General features: G+C 39.3%; 1 protein-coding gene and 1 pseudogene across 1 annotated transcript; both read left to right on the forward strand.

Moving 5' to 3' along the window:
- Positions 1 to 1,432: 1,432 nt before the first annotated feature.
- On the forward strand, positions 1,433 to 2,073 carry LOC145795967 (26S proteasome non-ATPase regulatory subunit 11 homolog pseudogene; annotated as a pseudogene).
- A 7,809-nt stretch (positions 2,074 to 9,882) lies between these two features.
- LOC114282372 (26S proteasome non-ATPase regulatory subunit 11 homolog) lies at positions 9,883 to 11,491 on the forward strand. The gene has a single exon (XM_082878835.1). It carries the CDS (start codon positions 10,063 to 10,065, stop codon positions 11,332 to 11,334), a length of 1,272 nt encoding a protein of 423 aa, XP_082734961.1. The 5' UTR covers positions 9,883 to 10,062; the 3' UTR covers positions 11,335 to 11,491.
- Positions 11,492 to 15,315: the final 3,824 nt, after the last annotated feature.

Consider the following 15,315-nt stretch of genomic DNA (forward strand, 5'->3'; position numbering starts at 1 on the left):
AGATGCAGGTAAATGATTCAGAAGAGTAAAAAGGTTGTTTTGTGAAAGAAGGGAGAGAAAAAGGCGGCAAAAAGAAGCGGGAACAGTACAAAAATTCTGAAGGGCGGCGTGACAGTTGGTCACAGCTTATCAGAGTTTGCCACGTGTCACTAGAATGGGAAGCGTTACAGTCGCTGTGATTGAAGAGACGTTTTGACCGGACATAGTGATACCCGAGGTAAACTTAGTTCGGCTGGAAAGGCTAAAAGGGTTTTTTAGCTCGGCTGAAAAAGCGTAACAAACTCTAGCTCGGCCAGAAGGCTGGTAATCCCAATCATGCTGCACAGATGGAATTAAGGGGCAATTGAGAGGGTAATTTTTGGGAAAATTGGGCCGAGCTTCGAGTTGGGTTTTGAGGCCCAAAACGCAGAGGACTAGGTAAAAAGGCCGTACTGGATACTCCGGCCTAGAGGGCAAGGTTACTCCGGCCTTGGGGAGACAAAGTTACTTCGGCCCAAGGAGGTGAGTTTATTCCGGCTCAAGAAGAGATAGTTGTTTTCGGCCCAAGGAAGAGTAAGGCTACTCCGGTCCAGAGACAACTCGAAGTAAGACCGGTTTCAGAATTAGTCCGGTCGTGACACAATCTGGTTAGGTCGGTCAAAACTTGTTACTTGGAAGTTTGATCTAAGCCCACCAAGGTTGAACAGGGGCAGCCGAAGTAATGAGTTAAAGGAGAAGACCGAGCTAAGGATAGTTCGGCCTTCTCTGTGGCTCAGCATAGCCAGTGTTATTTCGGCCGTGTGATAGTTCGGCTATGGAGAAAACCATCCCACTTGGTTTAAGCAGTGGGGGAGGGTGTGAAAGGATAAGCATTATCCTTAAGAGTATGAATCCTAGGAGGACTCTACATGGAGAAATACAAGTCCTACTAGGATTGTGCCATATGAAACTTATAAAAGCTCACAAGCATCACCTTGGAGGAGGTAATTGAACACAATCTTTCTGAGAACTTAGAGCTTTGTCTATTTGTCAAGTTTTCTGACTTAGGCATCGGAGAGGTTTCCGGCACACACCCGCCGGCTAGCTCACATTTGTGTTTTCAGGTAACAAAGCGACGTCGTACGGAGGAGCGTGGACTTGGTCAACAGGATTATACGAGGAGAATTATTTCCTCCCCGTACAATTATGAATCATGGAAAATGAAAGAGCAGAAAGAAAAGCCCAATTGCTTGTGAAACCCTAATCATTATTCATGGGTCTTGGTTGATAAATAGATGGAAATCAATGGGTGAATTGGGAATGCACTGAGATAAAATTAGAGTTTGGGGTAATTGTTTGATGTGTGATATGGTATTACCCTTGCGGGAAAATTGAGGTTCCCACTTGCCCGATCGTGCGAGGACGATAAATACAGAAATGCTTGAGGTGTCCACATACTGATTATATGAGGACGATGAATGTGGAAGGTTGAGGTGCCCACTTGCCATTCGTGTGAGGACAAATAAATGTGGAAATTAATTGGAATAACATGCATTAGGAAATGAAATAGTGGGACTAGTGTTCATGGGTGGTTCATGAGTTATGAATAATTTAAATCAAATGTTTATATACTTGGTTAAATCAGGAATATTATCGTCTGCCAAGGTGGGATTGCAATATCAGGGGCAGGAAGTTGATGCGATGAAAGCTGTTGCACACACTCATGCGCAACGCTCTCTGAAGCTCTTTGAGACTGCCCTTCGAAATTTCAAGGCACAGCTTGAGGAGGACCCAATTGTTCACCGCCACTTGTCTTCGTTGTATGATACTTTGCTGGAGCATCACCTTTGTAGGTTGATCCAGCCGTTCTCGAGGGTTGAGATTGCTCATATTGCTAAACTGATTGAACTCCCTGTAGAACACGTGGAGAAAAAATTATCTCAGATGATCCTTGATAAGAAGTTTGCGGGGACGTTGGATCAAGGTGCCAGGTGTCTCATAATCTTTGAAGATCCAAAGCCGGATGCGATCTATCTGGCGACACTGGAGACCATCTCGAATATTGGGAAGGTTGTGGATAGCCTCTACGTGCAATCTGCAAAAACTATGGCATAAGGTTCAAGCTTTTGCTTTTACCATTCAGTACGTTTGGTTTGAGTTTTCTGGATTAAGTTTTTTTAAAATTGAATTTTTTGGTTTTTATGTTTTCTTATTTTTAGTGAATATTTTTAAAATTTTAAACATTTTTTTTTTACTTTTTTAAATGCACCTTACTTAGATGTATCTAAAAAATAAAAAAATTATGAAAAAATATTTTAAAAAATTAATAAAAACATAAAAATACAAAAAAATGTACTAAATTCTTATATTTTTTTTTGTATTTTTGGTATTTAGTGAATTTTTAAAAGATTTTTTTATAATTTTTTTTTACTTTTTAGGTGTATTTATGTTATGTGTGTCTAAAAAATAAAAAAATTACTTAAAATATTTAAAAAATTCAGTAAAAACAAAAAAATACGAAAAATAAGAAAATAGAATTTTCTAAAAAGTATTTTTGAAAAAATAGAACCAAACAAGTTGATTATTTCTTTGAAACTAGGTTCGATTTACTTTGTTTTAAGAGATTATAGCTTATTTGTGTGCTTTTGCTTTGATAGTCTTCTTCGAATTACTGGAATCATTTTGTTGGAAGCTAAGCACGTCTGTCAACAACTTGTGAGAACGTCTGTCAATTGAGAATTACTGGGATCATTTTGTTTATTGTTATTCATATTATATTATATTGATAGAAGTGAGTACTCATCTGGTTTTTTTAGATACCAATTGAGAATTGGAATTACTGGGATCATTTTGTTGACAAATGTGCTAAAGTGGGAAGAATTACAATCATAAAGAACCAAAGTGGGAAAAATCAAAATTAAAGTACTAAAGTGAGAAGAATTGCAAATATGAAGAATCAAAATCGGAAGGATTGTAAACATGAAGGGCCAAAATAAGAAATGAATGAGACTTTAAGGAGACAAAATGTAATTTATCAAATAATTTTTTATTTGTAATTATAAAAAAAAAGTTAGCAAACCCGGTTTGGACTTTTGGCGAACAAAATGGGCCGGTGATTCTGTCCTCGTGCAACTCCATTGTTCTAGAGTCTCGAGGGCCCGTATGGTTTGGGATTATTTTTAGTTAAAAAAATTTAAAAGTTATTAAAATAAGTAAAATAAAATTTTGAGTCATACGAAAAAAAAAAAAAAAACTTTTCCATGCACTTTATAAAGTCAACTCTTTTTTCATTTAACTTTACTTTTTGAACGTTTTCTGTAAAAAAATTTTAAAAACTTTTCTAAGCATTCTTCTATTTGGTTTTTGAATTTTCCAAAATAAATGTGTGTTTTATTATTTATAGTGAACTTTATTCAGATTTTGATGATTTTTTATTTTATTTTTAGATGCACTTAATTTGAATGTATTTAAAAATAAATATTTATGAAAAAATCTAAAATAATTCAATAAATACAAAATTAAATTTTTATATTTTGTTGCATTTGATGAAAATTTTAATTTTTTTTTACCAATTTTAAAATTTTTAAGTGTATCTAAATTAAGTAGATCTAAAAATTAAATATTATTAACAAAGAGATTAAAACATTTTTTTAAAAATTCAAAAATAGAAATAAAAAACTCAAAAATTATTTTTAAAAATTACAAATTCAAACAGAATGATTTTTTAACTTTTTATTTTAATTAAAACAAGTCAAAAATCATTAAATTAGTTAAAAAAAATTATATTATTATTACAAAAATCAACTCATTCACTTTACTCTTTTATTTAATAGTGTTTTGGGACGTTGATAAAAAGCTGATTTTTTTTGAAATTTTTGTGTTAAAAAGCTAACTTTTTTTTGATTTTTTCTGTAAAAAAATTAAAAAGCCAAAAAATTATTTTTTTTTATAAGTTCCCAAAACACCCCTTATTATAACTTTTTATAAAAATTAAAACACTTTGCTTGTTTTTGGTTTTCCAAAAACACTTTCTAAAAAATTCTACTATTTTTGTTTTTCGTATTTTTTTTGTTTTTACCAATTTTTTTAATATTTTAAGATTTTTTTTTTTAATTTTTAGACACACCTAACATAAATACTCATAAAAGTATAATTTTTGTAAAAAAATCTTTTTAAAATTCATTAAATACCAAAAATAAAAAATACTATAATTCAATATATTTTTCGTATTTTTATGTATTTATTAATTTCTTAAAATATTTTTTTACAAATTTTTTACTTTTTATATACATCTAAATAAGGTGTATCTAAAAAAACAAAAAAATACTTAAAATTTTAAAAATATTTACTAAAAACAAAAAAACATAAAAAAATAAAAAATTTAATTTTCAAAAAACTTAATTCAAAAAACTCCAATCAAACACACAAATTCATAAAAATCTATTGGCAAGTCTAAATAGTAGGAATGGCAACGGGGCGGGGCGGGGCGGGGTCGGGGATCACCCTTCCCGTCCCCGATCCCCGAAGACCAGAAAATCCCCGTCCCCGTCCCCGATCCCCGACGGGGACACCATCAACCCCCAGCCCTCGCTCCCTAACGGGGATCGGGTTTTCCCGACCCCGAAAAATCCCCGACCTGTTTTTGTTTTTGTTTTTGTTTTTTTTTTTTTAATTTTGTTCAACACACAAACACAACAATTTTTTTTTTTAAATCTGTTTCTTCATGATCATCAACAATCATCATCAACTTAAAAATAAAAAACTTAAAAAAAAATAATCTGAAACACAAAACACACACAAGCATAACTATCATCATCTTCATCATCAACAACTTGAAAAATAAATAAATAAATAAACAGATCTGAGTGATGATGGACTTGTGATCAACAACAATTTGAAAAAAAAAAACAAAAAACAGATCTGAGTGATGAAGTGGTGCTGCGACGGAGGAGGGAGTGCTTAAGCCGTATGCCGTCGTCTAGGTCAAACACCGGAGCTGCGACGGAGGCCGGATAGAAGTGGTGCTGCGACAGAGGAGGGAGTGATGTCGAAATCTGCGGCGGAGGACGGGCAGAGGCTGTGTTGTTCAGATCTGCGGCAGAGGATGTGGTGGTGGAGGATCGACGGACTGAGGCCGAACAGAGCCGCCGTAGCCATTCTTAGGGCTGTGGTTGCGGGGGTTCTGCGAGGAGAGAGAGGAGCCGCCGTGACTGAGGGAGAGAGAGACGATGGCGATGTGATCCGTGGAGGAGGAGGAGAGATGTGAGGAATGGAGAGAGAGAGAGAGTAGATGGAGATGAAATAAAAAAAAAAGTATGAATAAATATATACCTAAATGAATAAAAGATAGGATGACCAGGGATATATAATATATATAATATATATATCATTCGGGGAGATCAACGGGGCGGGGTTCGGGGCCGGGGCCAGGGCGGGCCGGGACTGAAACGTGTGTCCCCGTCCCCGGCCCGAATATCATCGGGGTTTTTTTTTTTATCACCATCCCCGGCCCGTCGGGGATATTTTTCGGGGAATAACCATTATATTCGGGATCGGGGGGTCGGGTCCCCATCGGGCCGGTTTCAGATTGCCATCCCTACTAAATAGTAGAGGAGATCCACTAGGGCTGTGTAGCGGATTGCCTGCCCCGCCAGACCTGACCGCCCCGCCCTGCTCGCATTTTGATGGATGCGTGACACGTGACGGGCGGATGTGGACCCATTTTCTGAGTTTTGCGGGTTCGGATCGGGTGGTGGTTGATTCGCCATTACACCCGTGAAACCCATCCCACCCGTATTGCCTCCGTTTTTTTTTTATTTTATTTATTTGTTTTAACCCCCCATTACCTAAAGGCTAAAGCCAATGAGCCATTCGTCTTCTTTGATTCAAGAGATACACAGCACACAGACACACTCACTCTCTTCTCTCTCTTTTTTCTTCCCCCCTCCGAAACCCTAACGATAGACGGCGACGACCGACGATCTCTAAAGTCGATCGGCGATCTTCTTTCCGACCGACGATCTGAGTTGTTTTTTATTTTTTTATTTTTACGCCCTTTTCTTCGACTGAAACCTTAACCCTAACCCATTCTTCGACTGAGAGAGGATCGGCGATCGTTGTGGTGGTGGTGAGATCTTCTTTCCTCTTCTTCTTCTATTCTTCTCCTCAATCTCTAATCTTATTTATTTTATTTCTTTTTGGGTTCCATTCTAGTTCTTCGACTGAAACCTTGATTTGTTTTTCAATTTTTTTTTTCCTGCTCCTGTTTTGTAATTTTATATTCGATAATCTTCTTTCCTCTTCTTCTTCTATTCTTCTCCTCAATCTCTAATCTGTTTTTTTTTTTTTTTTTGGGTTCCAGTTCTTCGACTGAAAGCTTAAGCTTAAGAGGTTTTGTAATGTCATGCAATCCAAGTTTAAGATCCTATCTCGATATACCATTGCTAGGGACATTGTAGACATATACACCAATGAAAGGGAGAAGTTGAAGAAAATTGTGAAGGGGCGTAGAATTTTCTTTACCACAGACACATGGACTTCTATACAAAATTTATGTTACATGTGTCTAACTGCACATTTCATTGATGATGATTGGAAGTTACAAAAGATGATCATAAATTTTTGTTAAGTTAAGACCACAAAGGAGAAATTCTTAGTAAAAAAATTGAAGCACTCTTAAAAGAGTGGGACATTGATGGCTTTTTTACCTTAACTATTGATAATGCGAGTTCCAATAATCTAACCATTAGATTCTTGAAACGAATCATAACTATTTGATGCAATGCTTGGACTAAATATCCTGTTTAAAAATGTGTCTGCCAAGCAAGCAAAAAAATAAAAGGATAATTTTATTTTACCTGTTAAATTTTTTTTCATAATGAACTAACTTATTTTTTTATGAACTAACTTAAATTTTTTTATTTATTCACCCAAAAAACTTATTTTGTTGAAAAAATAATGATTCGTCAAACCAAATGGAAGCTAAGTAGATCACTAAACCAAACAAGAGTATCAAAATGAAATCTAGTCAATTAACGCCCCAAAATAAACAAGATGCAAAAATCCCAAAACCCCACTTTAGTTAAAAGAAGGGGGTTTTGGTCTAGGGTTTTGCAGATTGGCCGAATACAGGTAAACCATGCTCATTAGGATTCAATTGAATCAAGCCCTAATTTCATGAATTTATTACGTAATAACTAGTGTAGTAGCCGATTCAAACTTCGAGCAATATAATCAACAACACAATAAGAGAGGTCACAATCGATAGAAAAGATAAACCCAAAAACTTCGAAGGAAGTGAATGCAAAACCCTAGCTTTGTGGCTGAAATTAGGGCTAGAAATCTAGATGTAGAGAGTACCTTAGAGATCGGAGAAGGAATTGAAATAAATCCATAGTCGAGGGCAGATCAGAACTAGGAGGCGGAGAGTGTTAGATAGAGCTGTGTATGTATAGTCTGTATGTAGAGAGGAGAGAGAGAGAGAGAGAGATGGTTCAACTCTCAAGTAAGTGTTTTTCCTTGTTTGAAATTGCGTCCTTTGATGAAGATGATTCGTAGATGGACTTGAGAATCTGCGAATCATCTTCATCAATGGCCGCAATTCCAAACAAGCAAAAACACTTGCTTGAGAGTTGAGCCATCTCTCTCTCTCTCTCTCTCTCTCTCTCTCTCTCTCTCTCTCGTCTCTACATACAGACTATACATATACAACTCTATCTAACTCTCTCCGCCTCCTATTTCTGATCTGCCCTCGACTGTGGATTTCTTTCAATTCCTTCTCCGATCTCTTAGGTACTCTCTACATCTAGATTTCTAGCCCTAATTTCAGCCACAAAGCTAGGGTTTTGCATTCACTTCCTTCGTAGTTTTTGGGTTTATCTTTTCTATCAATTGTGACCTCTCTTATTGCGTTGTTGATTATATTGCTCGAAATTCGAATCAGCTTCTACACTAGTTATTACGTAATAAATTCATGAAATTAGGGCTTGATTCAATTGAATCCTAATGAGTATGGTTTACCAGTATTCGGCCAATCTGCGAAACCCTAGACCAAAACCCCCTTCTTTTAACTAAAGTGGGTTTTGGAATTTTTGCATCTTGTTTATTTTGGGACATTAATTGATTAGATTTCATTTTGATACTCTTGTTTGGTTTAGTGATCTACTTAGCTTCCATTTGGTTTGACGAATCATTATTTTTTCAACAAAATAAGTTAGTTCATTATTAAAAAAATTTAACAGGTAAAATAAAATTATCCTTTTATTTTTTTGCTTGCTTGGCAGACACATTTTTAAAGAGGATATTTAGTCCAAGCGTTGCATCAAACAGTTGATGAGTATATAAAACACGAACTGAACATCTGAACAAAAATTGAACTTGTAAGTGGTACGAGGAGGTTGTAAATCTTATTTTAGGATGTTAGAATTCAATTTGAAGAGTTGAAACCAACTAACTCTGAAGTGTATTATATATATATATATATATAGAGAGAGAGAGAGCACTCGTTAGAAGGGTCATTTCATTGGTGTCAGAGAAGATGGTAGGAGTCTTCCCATGTCTTGTTCTATTAGTCACTAAGTTCTGAATGAGTTTGAATGGTGTAAAATAAGTTATGGAATTTAAATTTGGCAAGTTGTTTTCTTGCGTGAAAAAAGATCTACAAGAAAATGTTCTCTTCAATTTATAGTTGGATCAAACACGAGAAAAATGGGAAGCCTTTGCTGATATTTTAGGTCCAAACAAATGCTATGTTAATGACATGTGATCTAGTAGTAATATTTGTGCCTCTCAATTGTATAATCCACTATTACTTATCTTAATAGTTTTTCTTTTGAGATATTTGGTCTATTTATTTCTGGAATGTTGTGATTTGTTGCTGTGAAAATAAAGGAAAAAAATAGAAGAAATTAGGAGGTTAATTTTTTGTTGCATCTGCATTCTGTTCTGTGTTTTATTGCTGTCCTTCGTTGGATTTGTTATAATGGATGGATAAATTATGGAGAATGAGTTCAACTCGTAATTTTTTTTCCTATGATTTTGTTGTTTGACTATGTGAGAAGTTCAATCATTTGGGTTGCTTTCAAGTGATGCATGAATGCATTGAGGTGCAGTTTTATGCAGTGCTTTTCTGAAGCGCCTCAAAATTGGAAGTACCACAAATGGTTTTCCACCAGGGTCCTCTTCCCTGCTGTGAAAGAATAATTTTGTTATACTATGTATGTGTTTTGGATCATCTGCAGATAATGATTTGGTTCGGTTTACTGATGTGGCCTTTTGCAGAGAAGAGTTGGTTACTTCATGAATAGGATTATGAATGAGACAGACTTAAGTTGTTTTAGTTGAACCACTTTTGAGATTCCTTATAAAACATTTACAAGTGACGGCAACATATAGAATAGGCTTCTTTTCTTGGTGATGAGTACATAGGACTTAAAACACTATTTGTTTTAGCAATCAATAAGGTTTGGGAAGCATGCAATTGATCTTTCCTAGAAGAAAGGCATCTCTAGGCACTTCTCTAGCTTTTTGTGATTAGACATAAAATGCTTAGATTTTGGGGTGTTTGAAAAAAAAAATGAAAAGAAGTTTGGTGTTGAAAGCTGGAGTGACTGGTGTGTTTGGTTTGGTTAGTACCCCAAGAAGATTGTCTTGACAGAGACATATCAAAGTGTAGTATCATTCCCATGTTGGAAAACTGAATAATGGGAAATTAGTATGAGTTCTTTGATTTGCCCACCATTCTTTTGTATTATTGATGTTCCTCAATTTGCTTACCTTTCATTGGGAAATCAGGATTGCCCCTTGGGATATAGCAATAGTAAGAGTTGCTCCATACTTTTGTATGATCAAAAACAGTAAGAGCAGTTAATCCATCAGTTTATTTATGATTAAAAATAAAATAAAATCTGTAACTCACATTGAATTTATCTTTTTAATTTGGGAACTCGTTTCTGAAGGTTTAACGAAGCCGCATTTTATGTTGTCTAACCTGGGAGCTGTGTCTATCATTTAAGTTTTGCATCATTTGTGGGATAACGTGTTAGTTCAGTTTGTTTGTTGCCTAATTGTTCAATCATTTCAAATTTGCAGGAATATGAGGTGATCATGTCTTCGTCATATGTCCCTGCAACCACTGAATCACTCGATCAGGCTCAAGAAGCCAAAAATCCAACAGAGGCAATCTCAATCCTTTACCGCATACTTGAGAACCCTTCATCTTCTTCTGAAGCACTCCGGATAAAAGAAAAGGCCATCTCGAATCTCTCAGATCTTCTTAGAGAACAAAACAGGGCAGAGGAACTCAGAAGCCTTCTGACCCAACTAAGGCCTTTCTTTTCGTTGATCCCCAAGGCGAAAACTGCAAAAATCGTTCGCGGGATAATCGATGCAGTAGTTAAAATACCAGGCACGTCAGATCTCCAGATCTCTCTTTGCAAAGAAATGGTCCAATGGACCCGAGCCGAGAAGCGAACATTCCTTCGTCAAAGAGTTGAGGCGAGGCTTGCAGCTCTTTTGATGGAAAGCAAGGAATATTCGGAGGCATTAGCCCTTCTTTCTGTGCTAATCAAAGAAGTCAGAAGATTGGATGACAAATTACTCCTTGTGGACATAGAATTATTGGAGAGTAAGCTCCACTTCTCTCTGAGAAACCTTCCTAAAGCCAAGGCTGCACTCACTGCAGCGAGAACAGCAGCGAATGCTATTTACGTGCCTCCAGATCAGCAGGGTACGATTGATTTGCAGAGCGGGATTCTTCACGCAGAAGAGAAGGATTATAAAACCGCTTACAGCTATTTCTATGAGGCATTCGAAGCTTTCAATGCTCTTGAAAATCCTCGAGCAATATATAGTCTTAAGTACATGCTGCTGTGCAAAATCATGGTGAACCAGGCCGATGACGTGGCAGGAATATTATCATCTGCCAAGGTGGGATTGCAATATCAGGGGCCGGAAGTCGATGCGATGAAAGCTGTTGCACACGCTCATGTGCAACGCTCTTTGAAGCTCTTTGAGACTGCCCTTCGAGATTTCAAGGCACAACTCGAGGAGGACCCAATTGTTCACCGCCACTTGTCTTCGTTGTATGATACTTTGCTGGAGCAGAACCTTTGTAGGTTGATCGAGCCGTTCTCGAGGGTTGAGATTGCTCATATTGCTGAACTGATTGAACTCCCTATAGAACACGTGGAGAAAAAATTGTCTCAGATGATCCTTGATAAGAAGTTTGCGGGGACGTTGGATCAAGGTGTCGGATGTCTCATAATCTTTGAAGATCCAAAGTCGGATGCGATCTATCCGACGACACTGGAGACCATCTCCAATATTGGGAAGGTTGTGGATAGCCTCTACGTGCGATCTGCAAAAATTATGGCATAAGGTTCAAGCTGTTTGGCCGAGTAACATTTTCTAGTTGCCATTTCTGGTTTAAGACTTAAAAAACCTTAAGACTTGCTTTTGCTTTTACCATTATTTCTTTGAAACTGGGTTCGATTTACTTTGTTTTAAGAGATTATAATTGTGTGCTTTTTGCTTTGATGGTCTTCTTCGAATTACTGGGATCATTTTGTTGGGAATTCTGATTCTTGTTACTCAATTGCTGCTCTATCAGGCGGAATATCATTGTTGCTGTAAGAGGAGCTAATTTAAGCCCACTAAATTATTTAGGCCCAATAGCCCAAGATTAGTGGGCCCGAATTTATCGCAAGTCCAAGATTGGTGGGCTTGGATTTATCGCCGTCAAACGGGCCGAATGGTTCTAAGCCTCGAAAGGGTTCGGATCCACGAACCTAGAGACTTACTCGGGCCCGGACTCGAAAGGGTATTAAGCAAGCCTAGAGATCCGAGGCACTCGGACTCGAAAGGGTTCGGATCCACGAACCTAGAGGTCCTAAACACTTGGCTTCGAACGGATTCAGACGCAATCCAGAAGTCGCTCCGTTAATGAGTCCCAGAACACTTGCGGGCTCGGAGCTTTCCGGGATCTACGCACCAGAACCATGGGCGTAATGGAGTTCGAACAAAGGACCCGATCCCGAGGACGGTGAGTGGAGATAAATTCACTGTTTGGTTAAACTAGCCTATACCCGGGTCGAGGTGGCACGACCCCGGGGGGTCCATGAGACTTGACAATATTTTGCGGCAGGAAGTCCTCTGGGACTACCCTTGACCCTTTGGGATGATTGGGGATCATTGGTTAGGTGTGGCTAAAAAGAAGGGTTCGCCGAGGGATTGATCTCCTTTTCGGGGTTTTCTCATCCTCGGAGAAGTCACCTCCTCGGAGAGGTCACCTCCTCGGACAAGGTGGTTAGAGAGAATATCCCCCATGTGCCTTGCACATGGGCTCCATCCTACATCATGAGGTGCCTATAAATAGCACCCACCTATAGCTTTACAAGGGATGGATTTTGGAGATTTTTAACTCTTGGGAAAGAACTAATTTCCCTTCTCCATTATCAACCTTGAGAGTGAAAGTGGGAGATCCATGGGAGAGCCTTGCCATTATTCTATTCTCTAGCCATTTTGCCTTCTTCTTCACCCAATCTCTTATCTCCATCATCTCCTTTGTTGTTGTGTTCCTAAGTTGAGATTATTGAAGAATCTAAGCCTCTCACTATATTCTAGAGAATTCGAAGTTGTTCTTCAAGGATCTTCGAAGATCTTCGAATTTTCTAACTCTTTTCTTGAACCCTTTCCTACATTTTGGCGACTCTGCTGGGGAGGCGGATTGGTCAATGGTCTCAACGAGATCTGGAATCCACACAACTCCAACAAGGATGGCGGGAGAAGATGAAGTTCACCAACAAGGATCCTCTAATGGTGGTGATGACAGAACCATGGCTCCAGATCAACCACTTTTGCTTGAAGCCATTCAAGGACTACAGAATACTCAGCAAGAGATTCTTACCACTCTTCAGAATCTCACTCACACCATGTTGGTGATGAGTTCTAACTTTGCACCGGCGCCAAACGGAAATCAAACTGGTGGTGGAGTTATTCCCGCCGGAGCGCAAAATCAAATCCAAGGAGAAGTAGGCCCCAATCAGCCTATGGCTCATGGCAACACAGCCACAGTAACACATGCTCAAACCACAGTAGGCGACGGCAGTTTGCCCATGCCCGGGCTCCATGGCGTGCCAAGCCAAGATCCAATGGTGACTAGGGGAGTTTCTGGTGTAATGAATGGTGCTCCGGCGACTGTTGGTGTCCAGGAAAACATAAGGAGCATAATGGCGCAAAAGGGAGCTCTGCCCGTACCTAATCTTGTTACGCCACCAGTAAATGTTACCCAAGCACCAAGCGGGCCTCCTTTGGTGCCGACAACAAATCTGCAAGCACAACCCGGTATAGCGGCGCCGTGCGGTGGACTCTACGGGCCTCAATTCAATATCCCATCACCAACTGGCTTGTCTATAGGCGCTGACGGCCAGTATCGTCAAATGTCCTCACCAATGATGAATTCGCAGCACCAGAATGGCCAAGTCGCCCCTAGCTCAATCTTCGGGTCCACAGGCCATGTCCCGGGAATACCACCATCAAACTCTCTGCCTCAACAGTTTCTTACTCTCGCCGATGTGCAGGCCATGTTCGATCTCGAATGGGGCAAGAGGACCTTACCCTCTTTGCCTGATCCAGACGTCAAGCCGCCTTACCCCATTGAGATGCTGAGCTATCCATACCCTGAGGGGTATACAGTGCCAAAGTTCATCAAGTTCGACGGCAAACAAGGAAATGCCCGAGAACATGTTGTGCGATTCATCGAGACTCTGGGTATTCACGGTTCAAACCACGTCCTCCGACTGAGAGAATTCTCTAAGTCCCTCACCGACCGAGCATATAGTTGGTATGTTAATTTGGCCCCAAACTCTGTCCGAAGTTGGGAGGAAATGGTTAACAAATTCCACTCCAAGTTCTTTCAAGTGGCGGAGAGGGTGACCACACTTACATTGTGTAAAGAGAAGCAACAAGAAAGTGAAGACATCCTTGACTACGTCAAAAGGTTTCAGGACAAGGCCGTAGATTGTCATGAAGCAGTCGAGGAGAGTTATCTGGTTCAAATCTGTCTAGAAGGGGCATTGAGCAGATACAAAATGTTTCTAGTTAATCACAAGCTACCCACCTTCTCGGCATTAATAGAAGCAGCTCGGAACATTAGCATTCCTCATGCTTAGGAGTCCGGATTTAAGGCCAGTTACAAGACTAGTTTCAAATCGTCTCGTGGACCTATTGTTGCTGCTGCCTCTGCCCCAGATACCCGAAATTCACAAGGAGGAGGTCATAGAGGCCAGAAGAGAAAGCAATATAATGGTGAAAAGGGGAATGTTTCTTATCCATGTGGAATCGAGGAAGTGAAAGCTCTAGTTAAGGAATGGGTGGTTGACGGAGAGCTAAAATTGCCTTATGTTGAAGAAATGCCATCAAAGAAGGACCGTGAGAGCCCTGAATTTTGTGTCTACCATCGTACATTGAAACATCCGACAGAGAAGTGTTGGACTCTCAGGAAAATCTTCAGAGATAAAGTCGAGGCAGACGAATTGAGGTTCAAAAAGCAAGGGACTCAAGACATCCGAGAACAACCATATCCTCAACACCGAGACAAGGGCAAGAATGTTGCTATGATAGCTTATGAAGGCCCGATGATCAAGGCTATCGCCAATCTCGATGACGATGATTGTTATCTGGACGACATCCTCGAGCCAGAGGGTGAGCAAGTTTACTATGGAAGTGCTTTCGATCCAGAGGGCAGAACATTTATGACTCATGGCGAGGATCCCTTCGATCCAGAAGGAGGAGAAGAGTACTACGGAAGAGGAGGACACCATGTTTATGTGGCATCTTATTTTGAGGAGACCGAGGAGATGGTTAACTACGAGCCTCCAAGAGTGGAAAAAGATCCGGATCACTATGCCAAAACCCTGCAAGACTGTGTAAAGTTCAAGCAGTTCTTTGACCAGCTTGGACTTTCCAGGGAGGCAAGAATGGAAATCACCAAGTTTATCATTAATATAGCCGAGGCACACCATGAGGAATGCATGTCGATTGAGGGGTCTATCCCGAGGAAGGCAAAAGAGCAATCTAGTGCCATTACTTTCTCCGAGGCTGATCGAAAGTATCATTTTTCTCACAATCGCCCACTTTATGTGACTGTTTTTATTAACGGGGTTGAGTTCAAAAGGGCCTTTCTAGATAGTGGAGCCTCTATCAACATTATGACTCGCGCTACTCTAGAAAAAGCCGGAATCTCTGAAGAACGCATTGTGAAGCAGCCGATAGTCATCACTGGCTTCGGTGGAGAAAGGAGAGTTACTATCGGATGCGTAACAGTTGATTTAGCCGTTGGAGAGATTCGCTCGGCCACCA

The sequence above is a fragment of the Camellia sinensis genome, chromosome 7 (assembly GCF_055761805.1).
Source record: "Camellia sinensis isolate YWXY chromosome 7, ASM5576180v1, whole genome shotgun sequence".
NCBI lineage: Eukaryota > Viridiplantae > Streptophyta > Magnoliopsida > Ericales > Theaceae > Camellia > Camellia sinensis.